General features: G+C 34.7%; 2 protein-coding genes across 2 annotated transcripts; one reads left to right on the forward strand and one right to left on the reverse strand.

The window, feature by feature from the left end:
* Positions 1-1299: 1299 nt before the first annotated feature.
* Positions 1300-6937, forward strand: LOC112517378 (KH domain-containing protein HEN4-like). Its single transcript, XM_025124789.1, has 7 exons — positions 1300-2082; positions 3075-3521; positions 3600-3872; positions 4823-5068; positions 5146-5225; positions 5565-5676; positions 6464-6937. Exons 1-7 carry the CDS (start codon positions 1438-1440, stop codon positions 6596-6598), a joined length of 1938 nt encoding a protein of 645 aa, XP_024980557.1. The 5' UTR covers positions 1300-1437; the 3' UTR covers positions 6599-6937.
* A 76-nt stretch (positions 6938-7013) lies between these two features.
* LOC112517379 (costars family protein) lies at positions 7014-8729 on the reverse strand. The gene is made up of 2 exons (XM_025124790.1): positions 8589-8729; positions 7014-7196 (listed from the first exon to the last, which is right to left on the reverse strand). The coding sequence occupies exons 1-2, from the start codon at positions 8667-8669 to the stop codon at positions 7020-7022; spliced, it is 258 nt and encodes an 85-aa protein (XP_024980558.1). The 5' UTR covers positions 8670-8729; the 3' UTR covers positions 7014-7019.
* Positions 8730-15886: the final 7157 nt, after the last annotated feature.

The following is a 15886-nucleotide window of genomic DNA, read 5'->3' on the forward strand; positions in this document are numbered from 1 at the left end:
AAAGATGTTACTTTTATGTTAAATACATTTCATTTTGGAATTGTGGTTTATATAACGTCTTTGCTTGTCTTACTATTTTATATTAACGATGAAAACTGTTTGGGAGAAAGGTACTGGCGTCACTGTAATGAGATGTGTGCTAGCTAAAGGCACGAGAAAGAATTCCTATCTAGGGGACATCTTTTATATGAGTGGAGATAGTGGCTTGTGTTGGGGCTCAGTAACAACCGTTCCCATTTATAGACTTGTGTAAGAGTTGGTTTTTGTACCGTTCATGGTGAATCTAGACTTTCCTTTTTTAAAGTAATCTGCGTATTGATTTCTAGAAAGAATTCATCCTCTATGTGAGGCTTTATTGAAAATTTTAAATTAAGTCGTTTTTTTTTTCCAAATTTAAGGGTGTTAAAAGTTGGTATCAATAATGGTGGGGGAGGGGAATAAGGGTTGTCTTATAACAAACAAGATACCTCATCTATCAGACGTGTTTTAAAATTGTGAGTCCAAATGCATGGACAAAGCGGACAATATATTATACGGTTGACCTGTGATGTTACATATGTGAAACAAGAGATCCTGTTCTAGAACCCCTTGGTGAAACATCAGGCAAGTTTAATTACTATGTCCTATACAAGGATTCACCTCCTAAGCCAATGCCGACCCTTAAGGCCAGTCATGCTCCATCTTCTCATGTTCCCCCCAAATCAGTGTCAAGGAGAATGTTATGTTATAACTCCAACGACCTCATCATCCGAATACCAAGTTGAATTTCCACCATTGAGCTCCTCTAAAAGAACACCAATCAAAGAACCAAACACAATTGGAGGATCAAGAATCCTACAACTGTTAATGTTTATAGTGATGAAGATTTTTGTACTAATGACAATAGATTAATATACACATGGACAGTTATAAAAAATAGACAGTTATAAAACATTAATATACACATGGATGGTTATAAAAAAGACAGTAACAAAACATTAATATACACATGGGCACTTTACAAAACATCCACATCTTTATGAATTTTTTTTCAATAATATCATTGTTCATATATGTTCATCTTAAACGGTAACATATTATATTATTAGTTATTACAAAATTATCATCATAAATATTATCCATTAATTTATAAAATAAATGACTTATGATAGGTTCATAAAGTTAACATCATAAATTGGATTAATAAAATTATCCAATGATAATATGGTAAATATATTTAAAATCATCCGCTGTATATTTTGAAGTTTTTGCCATAAAGACCATTAAAAACTGGATTTGGTTTCAATTCCAATGAGAAGGGGGGATCGCCTTCCTGGAAATGGAGAACAAGAAATCTGCTTCGTTTCCCGTAGACTTCATGGCATTCAACCTCTCATTCAGCTCCATGGAATAAGGATTTATAGAAATTAAATTAATCCTCAGCTGATGTAGCAGAGCATGAACGAATCTCCGATCATTTCTCTTCCAATCGACGCCGCCGCCGCCGCCGCATCCAGAATGTTCGAACCTACCAGCAATTCTTCCACCACGACCGTCAACGGTGGTGTGAAGCGCATCAAGAACCGACAGCCGCCTTTAACGGTCCCAGCCGGCTGCACCTGTTTCCGCCTCCTCTGCCATGCCTCCCGCATTGGCGGTGTTATCGGAAAATCCGGAGCTATCATCAAGCAGTTACAGCTGGAAACGTCAGCCAAAATCCGGGTGGAAGATCCGCCGCCTCGTTCCGACGACCGTGTGATCACCGTCATCGCCAATAGCTCAGTGAACAAAAGGCTATCGTTTGGTGAAGACGATAATCGTGATGTAAGTAGTGAATATAATGAAGTTTCAGCTGCACAAGAGGCGTTGGTTAGGGTTTTTGAGAGGATTTTGCTTGTTGCTGCCGAAGCCGATGGAGGGCATTTTGCCCCTGGAGGTGTGGTTTCATGTCGATTACTAACAGATAAGAGTGTTGTTGGTTCTGTCATCGGAAAAGGGGGAATAGTAATCGCAAAGATCAGAAAGGATACTGGGTGTAAGATTAGGATATTAGTTGATGATAAACTGCCCTCTTGTGCACTGCCTACAGATGAAATGGTGGAGGTTAGCATATCCTTTTAATTGTTTGCAACAAATTCATCAACTTCAAACTGTTTGATTTAAGTCCAACAAGAAGTAATCTATATATATACATACCAATTTGTCCGGTATGCACTTATGATAGTAACCAGGAAACATCTTCACTTCCTTGTATTCACTTGTGCATAGTGTACAGATAAATGGTTATTAGGTTGTTCCTAGGTTTTTCATTTTTGTTTGGAGGTTTTCCCCTGAAACCTCACTCTACATATGAGCATTTTGATATCCTGTGATCCTGCTCTGATATCATGTTAGTGTTGTTGTGAAGATGTTAAAGAAATGCTATTGTTTGCAAAAAGCAATCAATTTTGGGCATATTGGGGACATTTGAATGCAAAAAAGGAACTTCTTATTTTGCCGTTTTTGTCGAAAATTACTCATTGTTGCAAAGGGTAATGTTCTTTTTCGCACTTTGTTAAAATATGAATCTCTATTTGACAGAAAAAGAGTGATTGACAAATCATTCATAAATGAATAAAGAATGATTTTGGACAAAAAAGATTACCATGTTTGAAATTGCTTAAATTATTACAAAGCTAGTCTTCTTCTTTTTCAAGATTTATGATTTTTCGGAACAAAATCAAACTACTTTATTTGGAAAAGTTAATAACTTGATAGAAAACCGTTCTGTTTCTTAATGGCTATAAGGGAATCTTTACAATATCGGACTTTTGGAAGACTGTATGATATATTTGTTCTAGCCGTTTGTCATATCTGAATGCAAGGTGAAATCTTGGGGATTCTTGGAATATCTTTTTGCTTTGTGTTTTTTATTTCCGCTTGTGCTTTTGAGACTACTCGACCTACTCTTTTCCCTTATTTATCAAGATTCTAATAGAGAAGATTAAGACAGACAATAAGCGTATTTATATTGTAGTAGTTCTTACTTATCCAATCCGAATTAGATCATCTAAACTTAAATATCATGAGGCATGTGATTTGTATCCTTGTGGCAGATTGAGGGTGATGTTTTGGCCATTAAGAAGGCACTTGTTGCTGTCAGTCGTTGCCTTCAAGATTGCCCCCATGCTCACAAGGCAAGGATGGCTATAGGTCGGTCCCATCATAACGTTCCTAGGAAGACCATACCTAATGGGCACACGGATTTCCCTCCACCACGAACTCAAGTGCTTCAACCACCACCAACCACCTCTGCCGATCATCATGTAGGTGGCCACCACCCTTTATCTTCAGATGGTGGCACCATTCCTTCCATGGACTCCATAACTTCTCAGCAAGAAATAGTTTTCAGGATGCTAATTTCTAACGACAGGGTGGGAAGCTTGATAGGCAAGTCAGGGACAATCATCCAAGCTCTTCAAAATGAATCAGGTGCTACTATAACCGTTGGAGCTCCTGTTTCTGATTGCGCTGAGCGTTTAATCACTATTACCACTATGGAGGTCTGCTAGTCTGTTCATATATAAAAAAGATTAATGTTATATAATTTCTTTTTAATTTGTCTTTCTTTTTTGTTGTAGAGCCCAGAGTCACAGATTTCGCCTGCACAAAATGCAGTTATTCTTGTTTTCAATAGGTTTATGGAGACCGGCTCTCAAAAAGGGTTGGATCAATCATCGACGGGCACACCATTTTCTGCTAGAATTTTGATTTCGCCGAACCAAATTGGTTGTTTGTTGGGTAAAGGTGGTTCCATAATTGCGGATATGAGAAAGTCTACGGGTGCTGTAATAAAGATAGTTGGCGACCATCAAGTCCCGAAATGTGCTTCAGAGACTGATCAAGTTGTGTTGGTGAGATCTTCATGCCTTCCTTTCTGCAAATAGATATTGGATGTGTGTGTGTGTGTGTTTCCTTTGAGGCTGTGATAGCTATTGATTTACCCCTTACTATAATTTGTATGATTTCACTCATTTTATTTACTAATTTCTGATAAATGTTATCTTTTTGATTCTTGATAATTGTTTTTTTCAGATAAAGATTTTTTGATAGTAAATTTACATATTTATGAGTAAAAATTTTATATAAGTTCAACATTATAATATTCTAAAAGGTAAAATAGACAAGTACACCCATTGAGACATTTATTAATTTACAAAAACGTACAATCTTAACCACAAGGGTGGTGCCTGATTGGTTTGAGCTTGACTCCAAAGGTCAAAAGTACCAGGAGGTCCCATGTTCAAATCCAAGGAGGAATAAAAATCCCCTTGTGGACACGAAGGTTCAAATGCGGTGACTCTGGGCTATCTGCAAAGCAGGTGGTCGCCCTAGGATTAGTCGGCTCGTATAGCGGGTTGGATATCCAGGTTAATCAAAAAAAAAATAACGTACAATCTTATTGTTTAGGCTTTCAGACTTCATCACCACCTCTTATCAATAAAAAATTGAATATAAGACTTCAAAGTTCAACACCTCTTAGAAAACAAGCATTGCCTTATAAGCTTATGTTCATCTCATTCTCTGTGCTTCAAGCGACACAATATATAGCTTGTCATTAGATAAATTGTTTGCACACAATCACATCTGTAACTTGCTCTTGTGTTTCTCTTTTTTCTTTTGCAAAAGCTGAAAGTTTTCAAAGAACGCTCTGTCTACCCTTTCGGGGTACAGGAAAGACCTGCGTACATCCTACCTTCACTAAACCCTACCTTTGTGTGGCATTTACCGGGTTTGTTTGGTTTTATCAGATAAATTGTTTGCTTTTCTAATTGTAAATTGAATGAACCATCTTTGTTCAAAGATGACAGGAGACTTTGTAAGCGTACGCGATGCTTTATACAGTGTTACTGGCAGGCTACGAAACAACCTATTTTCCAGTAAAACGTCAAATGGCCCTGGAACCAGGGGCACGTATGCACGAGGGAACAATTATCCCCCTTCTGGCTTGCCTTCTGATCAGCATACAACTTTAACTCAGAGTATGGATAGTCTCAAATTGTCAAATGTCGTAGATCGTCCTCCAACACCTGGACAATGGCAAGCTCAGGTAACATTTCCTCTATTTTCCTATTTCCGTAGTTGAGCATTTCAAGTTGTCTCCATCTATCGTGGATTTGATTGCAGATAAGCGCCGGTAATCCAGGGATGGGACAGGATGTTGGCACAGGATCAACTTCCGTCAAAGGCGGCATTGAGCTTGGCAGGTTTGCATCAAATACCACCTCTCTGTTCCCCCCCCCCCCAATAATCGAGGGAGTAATGACAATCTCCATCTTGTAATTAATGGTAAAATTGGAAATTAAGAAAATTATGTTGGGACAAACTAAAATAGATATGGACACAAATTTTGCATATAACTTAACACCATCCAGGGGTCTTCGTGGAAACAACCACTCTATTCTTTGGGTAGAGATCAGGTCTGCATTAGCTTCCCCAGACCCCACTTGGTGGGATATACGCGTTTCGTTTGGTTTTTACTTAAAACCATAAGCAGGTTGATTTATGCTCTTCACTTACCCAACTTTTCTTGCTGATGTTTGCAGTGGAGGTAGATCTGCTGTAGTAACTAATATGAGTGTCGAAATTATAGTACCTCAAAATGTCATTGGTTCGGTTTATGGCGAGAATGGGAGCAATCTAACTCGTCTAAGACAGGTAACTAATACTTCGATTGTGGCTTAGAATATGATTTACATTTCCCATGTTAACCAACTGCTATACTTTCAAAATTGCTAAATAAACTTCGTCGTTGGTATAAAAATGCGTGAAAATATACAAAAATTATAACAATGATGGTTATTTTGAAACAGTCGCTCTACCATTTGGGATAGAGGATATGTTGGGTTTGGATCGAGCGTTTGGCTCAGTTTCCCTGTTTTTTGGTTCTTTTGAACACCGATACTCGGAAGTAGGGTATTTGGCAGTGGGATGTATATAGACTTGCCCTCTATCTCAAAGAGTAGAGTAGTTGTTTCCATGAAGACCCTCGACTTGTGAATTGAATTTCCGTTGTGAAGGTTTCACTTCCAAGTTGTTAGGAATAGCGAAATGTAGTACAACGGTTATATGGTTTTGTTGTCTCTTGCAACTTCATTGTAGGACTTTCAAACTAATTAGAGGCAATATATATCGAAAATACTTTTCTTCATTTTAGAACGTAGATTTTTGTTTTTGTTTTTTCTCGAACCTTGTTAAACGAAGGATGTTAGAGGCAATTTGAACTTGTATATGTGATCCGTTCCTTGGTGTCGGTTGTTGAGTCATTTATATACATCGAGTATTTGGGACTTTTGCTTATCGGCTTTGGGATGTCGTGATCGTTTTTTTAACCATTTTCTTCTCTTCGTTATCATAATTTTGCGTTTTCAGCTTCAGGTAATTAACGTCTAATCCTTAAAAACTGACCCATGGGTTGTTCTAAATTCGTTTTGTGTAAAACCAGATCTCCGGTGCAAAGGTTGCAGTGCAAAAACCACATTCGGGAACAACCGACCGAGTCGTAGTTATATCTGGTACCCCCGATGAAACCCAATCAGCTCAGAGCCTCCTTCAAGCATTCATACTTGCTGACCAATAACAACAACGAGTTCCTGATCAATCTAGTCAAAGTCAACGAGGCTTTTCCGATAATAAATATGAAGATATCAGTAGCTACATTTCTGTAAAAATGTCCACCTCCTTGCCTGTCTGCAGAAATGCAGTACTTGCAGTCAGTACTGTCATCAGCAGCAAGCACCAACTTCTGTATGTCATCCTCTTGGTCAAATTTACCTTTAAAGTTGAAGAGATTTATTAGCTTGCTCATATGTTCAGTATCCCTTTTTATAACTGCCAATTGCAGCGAACTTGAGATGTACAAACCGACCGACAATTTATAATGTATTGTATCATAAGCATGCCGGCTTAATGGTTTTTAGAGGTCGGGTTTCAGACTATATACAAGAAAGAAATAGGGTTTAACATGAAAGGAAGTTGATTTTGAAGCGGGTTATGATCGATCATGCTGCTTCTGGTTCTGGTTTGAGTATGATTTCAACGTTATCGTGAACACCTTGTAGTAGGAGTTCGCCATCGTATGCCAAAACTTTGCGTTTCTTGGCTGCCCGCAATGTCCCGACTAGTGCTTCGAAAATGTTTGCACACCTGTCATCGTTGAACAGCACGCCGAATGTCACCTTCATGATCCAATATTCAGATTTGTAATTAGCAATGAGAAAGAAAGGCTGAACATGCCAAAGATAAACGGTAACTGATGGGAAGATTCAGTAAACCAAACCAAATTGATCCAGTAGATCTCACTCGAAAGTAGGGCCAATAAAAGGGTGAGATGTATGCAGACCTGATTTTTACCATAAATAGTACATAAGATTGATTCCATTAAGACCCTGATCTCAAGAGCACGAGCAAACAGGTAGAAAGATGGAATGATTCAATCTTGATGTCAATAAGCAAATATGAAGCCTTTTGGACTCGATGAAGAAAGTTATGAGTGGTTCACAACATGCAACTTATAAGGAGTTCACAAATCTAATTTCGTGAGTTGTCACGATAGATGGTGTGTTGATTGTCAACGAAGTGGATATCATAATTTTGATGGATATTTATAGGAGAAATATGTATTTAACTTGGGATTAGCAATTCCAACCATAAAGCAACCAAAATCGACACTCGAGCAAGCAAACAACACAACCAAAACAGACCCTTAGTAGGGAAATGGTAACGAAAGAAACGCTATATAGCAAAAGATGGTGGGGTACCATTTACAAACAAAAGTAGAATGGAATGGTTCCAGATACTAATCACTGGGATTGCTTATAAAAACAACTTATTGACTTATTCCGGTGTGACACCGGTAATAAGCACTTTTGAGTGTTTGAATAAACAACTTATACCGGTGCCAAACTGGTAATAAGAAGTTTTTGAAAAAGTTAAACCCTTCTGACTTATAATAAGTTGATAAGTACTTTTGTAAAAAAACACAAGTTGTTTCAAATAAGCAAATCCCAAACACCCCTTTAAACGACATACCTCCACAACAAAGTTTAACATCTTGTTCTTTTTGTAGAAAGATGAATAACATGAAAACATATTGAATCGAAGACGAATTATTCTCGGGCATGGTTCTTTTGGCTGGTATGATTGCATTTCAAGTTTTCATCACATTGCATTGAACTAAATACGTATTTACAGTTACCAGTGGCTCTACTTTTTGGGATATAATACATGTGTTGCATACATTATATGCATCTGATCCCAAAACCTGCTTCCGAATGGAATGTATTGGGTGTGATTGGTTTCTTTTGGTTTAGGATCAATGATTTGGGATCGATACAATACAATCAGAAGCTTGAAGGTAAATTGATAAGATGAACAGGGACAAAGTTCAAATTCTCTTCTGAAACGGGATGATTTCATTCATACGAACCACAATATGCAATCATCAAACATCAATTTGCCATCAGATCAATAATTGCCCTAAGCTTATGAAATCAAGTCTTCTATACGTTTTAACAAAAAACTGAGGAGATGAAGACGAATCTGTTAGTGAATGTGGAGAGCAAGATTACCTTATAAGATCCATCGCCTTGTTTGTGGCCGAGTCGTTTGATTTCTTCTTTGAGTTGGTGAATCTCTTCGTCTACGTTCATGGTTTTCTTTGTAGGTTTGTTGAGCTTTCAGGGATCTCATGTTGTGTTAATACTTACACCCCCTGCATTTATATGCTCCTATTTTTAAGATGAATGAAAATCGACTCAAACGAACATATTCCACAACCAAATTAATCTTTATATGCTCCTTCTAAAAGCCGGTGTACCATGGTGACACCGTATCCTACCAACCTATTTATTTATTACTTATAAGCTATTTGGCAGTTGTTGAATGGTTCGGTGCAAAATGATTAAGTGATCAGAATGATTAAGAGACTCTCATGATACAATACAAAATGAAATATAATTGTTTGGTAATTGTTTACAATAAAATTAACGTGCATAATGGTTAAGGAAGGCCCATGATACAAAATCATTCAGAGGGTTTTAGTTACATTAAGAGTCAGACTTTTTTTTGGAAAATAAGATTCACCTCTTAATGATTCAGAGTCTGCCTCTTAATGGAACTATTAAGAGGTAAACAAACAACTCTTTAATTAAAGCTCAAATAGTAATACAACATATTTCGATTTTAAATTTTAAAGTATCTTGTAGGAATATATAGAATTTAATTAAATTCACTTGTCTAACCCTAACAACCTTAGTAACTCGTTCACACCTCGACGGTCCACCGACGCTCGTCAATTGCCGCTTGTAGTAGACTATTAGTGAGTGAATATATTATCGGAAGATTATTTGAATGTTTGTATAGGTAGGGATAAGTGATACAATACATATCAACATATTATGTGAATGTTCGATAGTTTAAGTGTATCTAGATTTAGTTGGTAAATATGAAAGTGTAAATAAATTTCTAACTTCAACTGTTATGGTGTTGGTACAATATCATACCAACATGTACCAACCCGAAAAAGTTGATATCAAGTATAATTGGTTGATACATGGTATAAAATTTTGTGTACCAATTATAATTGATTGGAACATGATATATATAAAAATATGATACCATAACATGTTCACCCCCTACAGATATTATTTAAACCTTGTCATCAAATCTTGATCTCAAAAACCACACCATTCTAATTTTGACTTTCAAATCTTGATATTGTGTCTGATCTTAATATTGAACTTATTTTCATCAACACACACAATTAAAAAAACACATGTCATAATAAAGTGGAATATATTTATATTTTACCAATATAATCTCAAAATAAAATCTATTTTTTTTAAATATTAAATACAATCCTCTATTTACATTTATTTGTTCTTTAAATTTTATTTATCGTATTTTATGTTATTTAAACTTTCATTTTACTGTTTTCAAAATATTTTTTTATATGATTTCTATATTTTGATTAATTTATGTAGTTACTAATATATTAATAATAATACAAATATATAGAAAAAAATATAAATTAGAAATTGAAAACTACATAATTTCTTTTTATTTTGGTGTCATTGTAATCGTTTTGACGAAAATTTTCGAATAATGTATTTGTTATAAAAAATATTTATTTCATTATCATTTAATAAATTATATAAGTTATTCAAAATATATAATCAACTTATTATGAGTAAATTAGTCATTTTATCTGTTCAGTCATGTCTAATTTGTTTTATCCTATCTTGTCAGGATATCAAACTCAACCTTAATGCATATCAATTCCTTCTTGTGTGAGTCACGTTAAGTTTTAAAATCAAATCATGCGATTCTAATAAATCTTACAAGAGGAGGAGAATATATATATAAAAAGAGATTTAATAAAGGGAATGCTAATAATTTTAGAAAAACAAAAAAAAATGTCGATTAATATATAAAATCATATGTGATTTTACATTAACGTCAAAAAAATAGAAGCGGACGGTTTTTGAACATGTATGATTTTGTACGTAAATATATATGTATATATGTGTGTGTGTGTGTGTGTGTGTGAGAATCATGTATGATTTTGTATGTGGATATATATATATATATATATATATATATATATATATCATGTATGATTTTGTACGTGAATCACGTATGATTTTGTACGTGAATTACATATGATTTTGTATATTAACGACATTTTTCTTGTTTTCTTAAATAGTTAGCGTTATTGTTTGAACCTATCCATACACACACACGCATATATATATATATATATATATGTATGTAGTTGAGTTCCGATAAGAAGGTTAGTTAAGGTGAGAAGCTTAAGAATGGATCTCCACCATTCGGTTCACATTAGGATGATATGCACCAAATCAATCTACGTATCAAGCATGATTTATGGGTGAGTTTGAGATTAAAGGTGATCAGGGGTCCAGATCTGTTTTTACACTTCTCAATTAACTCTCCTTCTCACACGATCATTCGCCTATATATATATATATATATATATATATAGGGAGAGATTCGAATGAAAAGTATCAAATATATGAGAAAGAGAGAAGCCATCTTAGCCATTAGATTAAATGATCAAATTTTATTAAATGAAGGATAATATGATAATTAGCATAAAACATCATGATAGCAATTGCAACCATCTTGTCACAGTAGATCAGGGTGAAATGAGAGATTTCTCCGATCAATACACCGCCATCGTCAATGACAACAACCGAAGTCCAATCAAAATTGTCATCGTCATCTCCCATTAACGATTCTAACAAATCAAATCCGGTTTTTTGGCAATTTTATCATCGATTTTTCTTTAGTTTTTGTTAATCGTATATCGTAATTCTTGGTTATCAAAATTATCAACTTAATTCTTTTTGATCAAATCTCATATTCTTTGATATGAATTCGAATCTAGAAAGCGATCTTGAGCAAAATGTTTACTTTGATTCTAAGGGTGTGTTTACTTGAGGCTTAATGAGCTTACTGGATAAATTGGCTTATTCGGACAGACAAAATAGGATGTTTACCTTGGGCTTATTCGCTCAGAAATGGGCTTATTCACCCAGATCAAAAACATTAGTTGTCCAGATTAAGCCATGAAAAAGACTCTCCCTACCCTTATTCGCCCTACCCTTCGCCCAGATCAAAAATTTCCATCGACGCTCTTTCTTCTCCATCGACAGTCAATCGGACGACGCTCTATTCTTCATCGACAATCGGACTACGCTCTATTCTTCATCGACAGTCGACAGTCTGATGACGCTCTTTCTTCATCGATCGACGCTCTCTTCTCCATCCAAAGAACCCTAATCGGACGACGCTCTATTCTTCATCGACAATCGACAGTCGACGCTGTCTTCTTCTCCATCCAAAGAACCCTAATCGGACGACGCTCTATTCTTCTTCTCCATCGACAGTCGACGATGTCTTCTTCTCCATCGACAGTCGATGCTGTCTTCTTCTCCATCGACAGTCGATGCTGTCTTCTTCTCCATCGACAGCCGATTGCTCTAAAGTTCCATATCGATTTCATGATTGTTCGATTTCTGTTTGCTTGTGTTTGCTTGATTTTTATCGATTTCATGTTTGTTTGATTTTTCTTTGCTTGTCTTTGTTGCTAGAAAGAATCAAAGAAACCCTAGCCGAGCCATGAAAGTTGTTTGTTCTGTTTTATTTTCAGGGGTAAATTKGYCATTTMTGTTATTCAGACTGATGATTCAGATAGAAAAGTAAACATCAACATAAATTTATCCAGACAGACAAATTTATCTAGACAGACAAATTTATCCATACAGGACTTAATAGAAAATTTGGTAAACAGCCCCTAAGACTATAATGTTATATGTGAATCTATGATTCATCTGTGAATCAATTAAATAGTCACATTAAATAATTTGTATGTGAATCATCCGGGTTCACATATGCACTTAAATAGTTCATATGTGAACGACTTAAATAGTTCACATATGCACAAAAAAAATAATTCATATGTGAATGATTTAAATAGGTGATATGTGAATCATTCGGGTTCACGTATACATATAACAATAAAAATATGAACTAAATCAGTTTCACATATGCATTGCTATTTCATTTATGAGTGTTTAATAAGTTCACATGTGAAGAGGACCCAAAACAATTGATATCATATGAGAATCTATGATTTCATATGTGAATAAATTAAATAATTCATATGTTGAATCACACGTGTTCACATATTCACATACTATTATTTGTTCGTCGTCTACTCTGTTGTAGTTGTAAAAGTTACGATCGTTTTCAAAATTAAACAAACATGTTATGTTTCATTCAGAAATAGTGTCTAAGGAGATAAAGATAATATACACGCAAAGTTTCTCTTTATCTTAAAATATTAAGAGGCTATTTCGGATAATACCATTAGAAACCACATCAACATCACATACGGTGATGTTTGGTTCACAAAATGGAATCTGTCGGAATTAGAATCTGGCAAAGGAATTGGAATGAAATTTAATCAGATTTGTTTATGCGTTTGGTTGGTAGGAATTGGAATGAAATATGTCAAAAAAAATTGAATATGCCTGTTTGGTTTATTGAATACAATAGTGGCGGTGGGGTAGAGGCGGTAGTGGCGGTGGGGTAGAGGCGGTAGTGGCTGTGTCGTAGTGGCGATGGTGGTAGCAGTGGAGATGGCAAGGACTATGGTGAACGGTGATAGCGACAGCGACAATGGTGATGGGGTGAAGGCAATGGTGATTGTGAGGGTGAAGGCGACAATGGTAAGGTGGTGGTAGTGGCATCAATAATCGTAACAGTGGCGTCGCTAACAAACAGTGATAACAACCATCATGGTGGGATGAAACAGATATAAAAACATAATATTTCTTCTGAATTTCAAATTTTGTTGAATTCTAACGAAGCAAACGCCACCTAAGTTTCACGCCGACCGATTGGCACCACATCAATACCCAACAGATTTCTAAGTAAATTATCGTCAAATAAGTAATAAATAAATATACACGTATTATTTTGCATTACTTTCTTCTGTTTAAAATAAAAATTGAAAAACACAAGCTGTTTTATATTTAATTTAACCAAAATGTATAACAAAATGATCTTATAATTGAATTTATTTCAATTAATATATAATAAATATTTGTTTTTTTATTTCATGTTTATTTGACTAATAACTATTAAAATCTTTGAAATAAATGGGGACATGAATGCTAAATTAGTATGCATCAAAATTAGTCAATGTAATATATTTTAAAATCAAAATTCATTAAGTGATGTTGAATGATTTGGTGCATAATGATTAAGTGGTCAAAATGATTAAAAAACTCTTATGATATAGTGTAAAATAAAATATAATTATTTAGTAATTGTTTACAATGAAATTAAAGTGTTGAATGGTTAAGGAAGACTCATGATACAAAATTATTCAGATGGTTTTAAAACCATTAAGAGATAAAAAAAAAAATTATCAAACAAAATTCACCTCTTAACGATTCAGAAGTTGCCTCTTAATGGAACTATTAAGAGGTAAACAAACAACCAGGGGCGGAACACGACTGTTGTAGTCCGGGGGGCCGAATTAAGTACATCTTCAATAGATTTTTTAAAATTGAGAAAATAAAGATTTTAGGCATATTTTTGCTCCAACAGCATCTCCAAAACTCTCCAAAATGGAGAAAACATGAGAGAGTGTAAACCAAAAATGATTATAACAAGAGAGAAACATTTTTTTTAGCATATTCACACCGATAGGAATCCTTGATATTAATGGTTTATGATAGAGAAATAATATTTTTATTAGAGTTTTAATTCTCCATGGGGAATATGCTGGACATGCTATAATACTGTAAAATTTTATAAATCTAAATGATTCGTTTTTAGACTATTAAATTTTTAAAAAAAAAGTTTGATTAATGTAAGATTAAAACTCGAAACATTCAAAGTATTAACGGAAAATTAGTAATACCAACTTAAACATTATTTATATATAATTAATACATTATATAATTTACTCCAAAAACTTAAACATTCAAAGCATTAACAAAAAAATAATAATACCAGTGTAATTTACTCTACAAACTTATGTCATGGAGTCCGATTATATCACTCTTGTATTTTCATCTAACCCATGCAGTAACAAATGTTTATTTAATCGACGAATTACTTTTTATCGCAATTGTTATTAATATTTTATTAATTTTATAATTATGAAGACTTTGTTTGATCGTTATATCATCAAAACTTCATTTCAATATATTTTATAATCATAATATTTAAGGTATTTATTTAAGTATAAAATTATCATTTTAAAACTCTAAGGTGTCGTTTACCTAAATGCTTACCCGGTAAACGCTTATCTTAAGAGTCAACACTATTATTTATTTTATCGGGTAAGATTGTAGTACATCAAAACGTATCTTATGCAACAATTTTACCTGGTAAGCGCTTACCCAGATAAGAGTCGTCACCCTCACTTACGGGGTAAAACTCTCCATTCTTATCATCGCTCTTACCGGGTAAGATTTTTGCCCTTTGCTATGTTCAGCTGGTAAGAAAAATTGTCCAGTAAGTACTCACCGGTAAGCGTTTAGTAAACGGCCCCTAAATCTCCTTAACAATTGTTTCACAATAAAATATTTAGTTCTAACTATAGAAACCAACAATTTTTAGCCTAATTAAAATGAAAAATAAACAATATTTAGCTTGACAAACAATGAAGAGATCAAGTTATTATTTAAATAAAACATTTGTTAGACTTGATGTATATTATTTTAATGGTGAATAAATGGGGAGGCCAAAATAAAATTTCAATTATTTTATAATTAAATTTTCAATCTATTGTAGGATGGAGATGCAAAGGCACAGGGGCCATGGCCCCCCTATGCCCCTTAAGCCATCCGCCCCTGCAAACAACCCCGAAGTTAGTTTATAAACTAACTTATAAGTTAAGTTTGTGTGCATCTAGACGATAAGTTTGGTTCGGGTGTTAAGAGAAGTTATGGTGACAAGCCTAATAAAAGATCTTCATCTTTGAATCAATTGTAATTGGATGTCAACATTAATGAAGTGCAACAAGATACATCAGATTAATTCTCTTCTAAAAAGCAATTCACGAGTGGACATGAGATTAAAGATGATCAAGAGTTTAAATCTCTTTTTACGCTCTTCACCATAACTTTCTTTCTCACACGATCTTTCGCCTCCAAACGGTTACTCAGAAAATAAGCTAGCGTATGTTTGTCGAATACTGAATAACATTACAATAAAGGAAGCATAAGGTACAAGTCTCATGAAGCATACAATCCCCCCTTTGTCAATGGGCACGAACGACTGCTTACGCTGGAAGCACCATATTAGGCTAGGCCACCAAATTGAA

This window comes from Cynara cardunculus (assembly GCF_001531365.2).
Source record: "Cynara cardunculus var. scolymus isolate 2C chromosome LG 8, CcrdV1, whole genome shotgun sequence".
Lineage (NCBI taxonomy): Eukaryota > Viridiplantae > Streptophyta > Magnoliopsida > Asterales > Asteraceae > Cynara > Cynara cardunculus.

Excerpts from the sequence above, each read along its gene's own strand:
- LOC112517378 (XM_025124789.1), top strand. The coding sequence starts at position 1,438 with ATGAACGAATCTCCGATCATTTCTCTTCCAATCGACGCCGCCGCCGCC. Across the intron at positions 5,226-5,564 it reads GGCGGCATTGAGCTTGGCAG|TGGAGGTAGATCTGCTGTAG; the intron begins GTTTGCATCAAA and ends TGATGTTTGCAG. Across the intron at positions 5,677-6,463 it reads ATCTAACTCGTCTAAGACAG|ATCTCCGGTGCAAAGGTTGC; the intron begins GTAACTAATACT and ends GTGTAAAACCAG.
- LOC112517379 (XM_025124790.1), bottom strand. The coding sequence starts at position 8,669 with ATGAACGTAGACGAAGAGATTCACCAACTCAAAGAAGAAATCAAACGA. Across the intron at positions 7,197-8,588 it reads AAGGCGATGGATCTTATAAG|GTGACATTCGGCGTGCTGTT; the intron begins GTAATCTTGCTC and ends TGGATCATGAAG.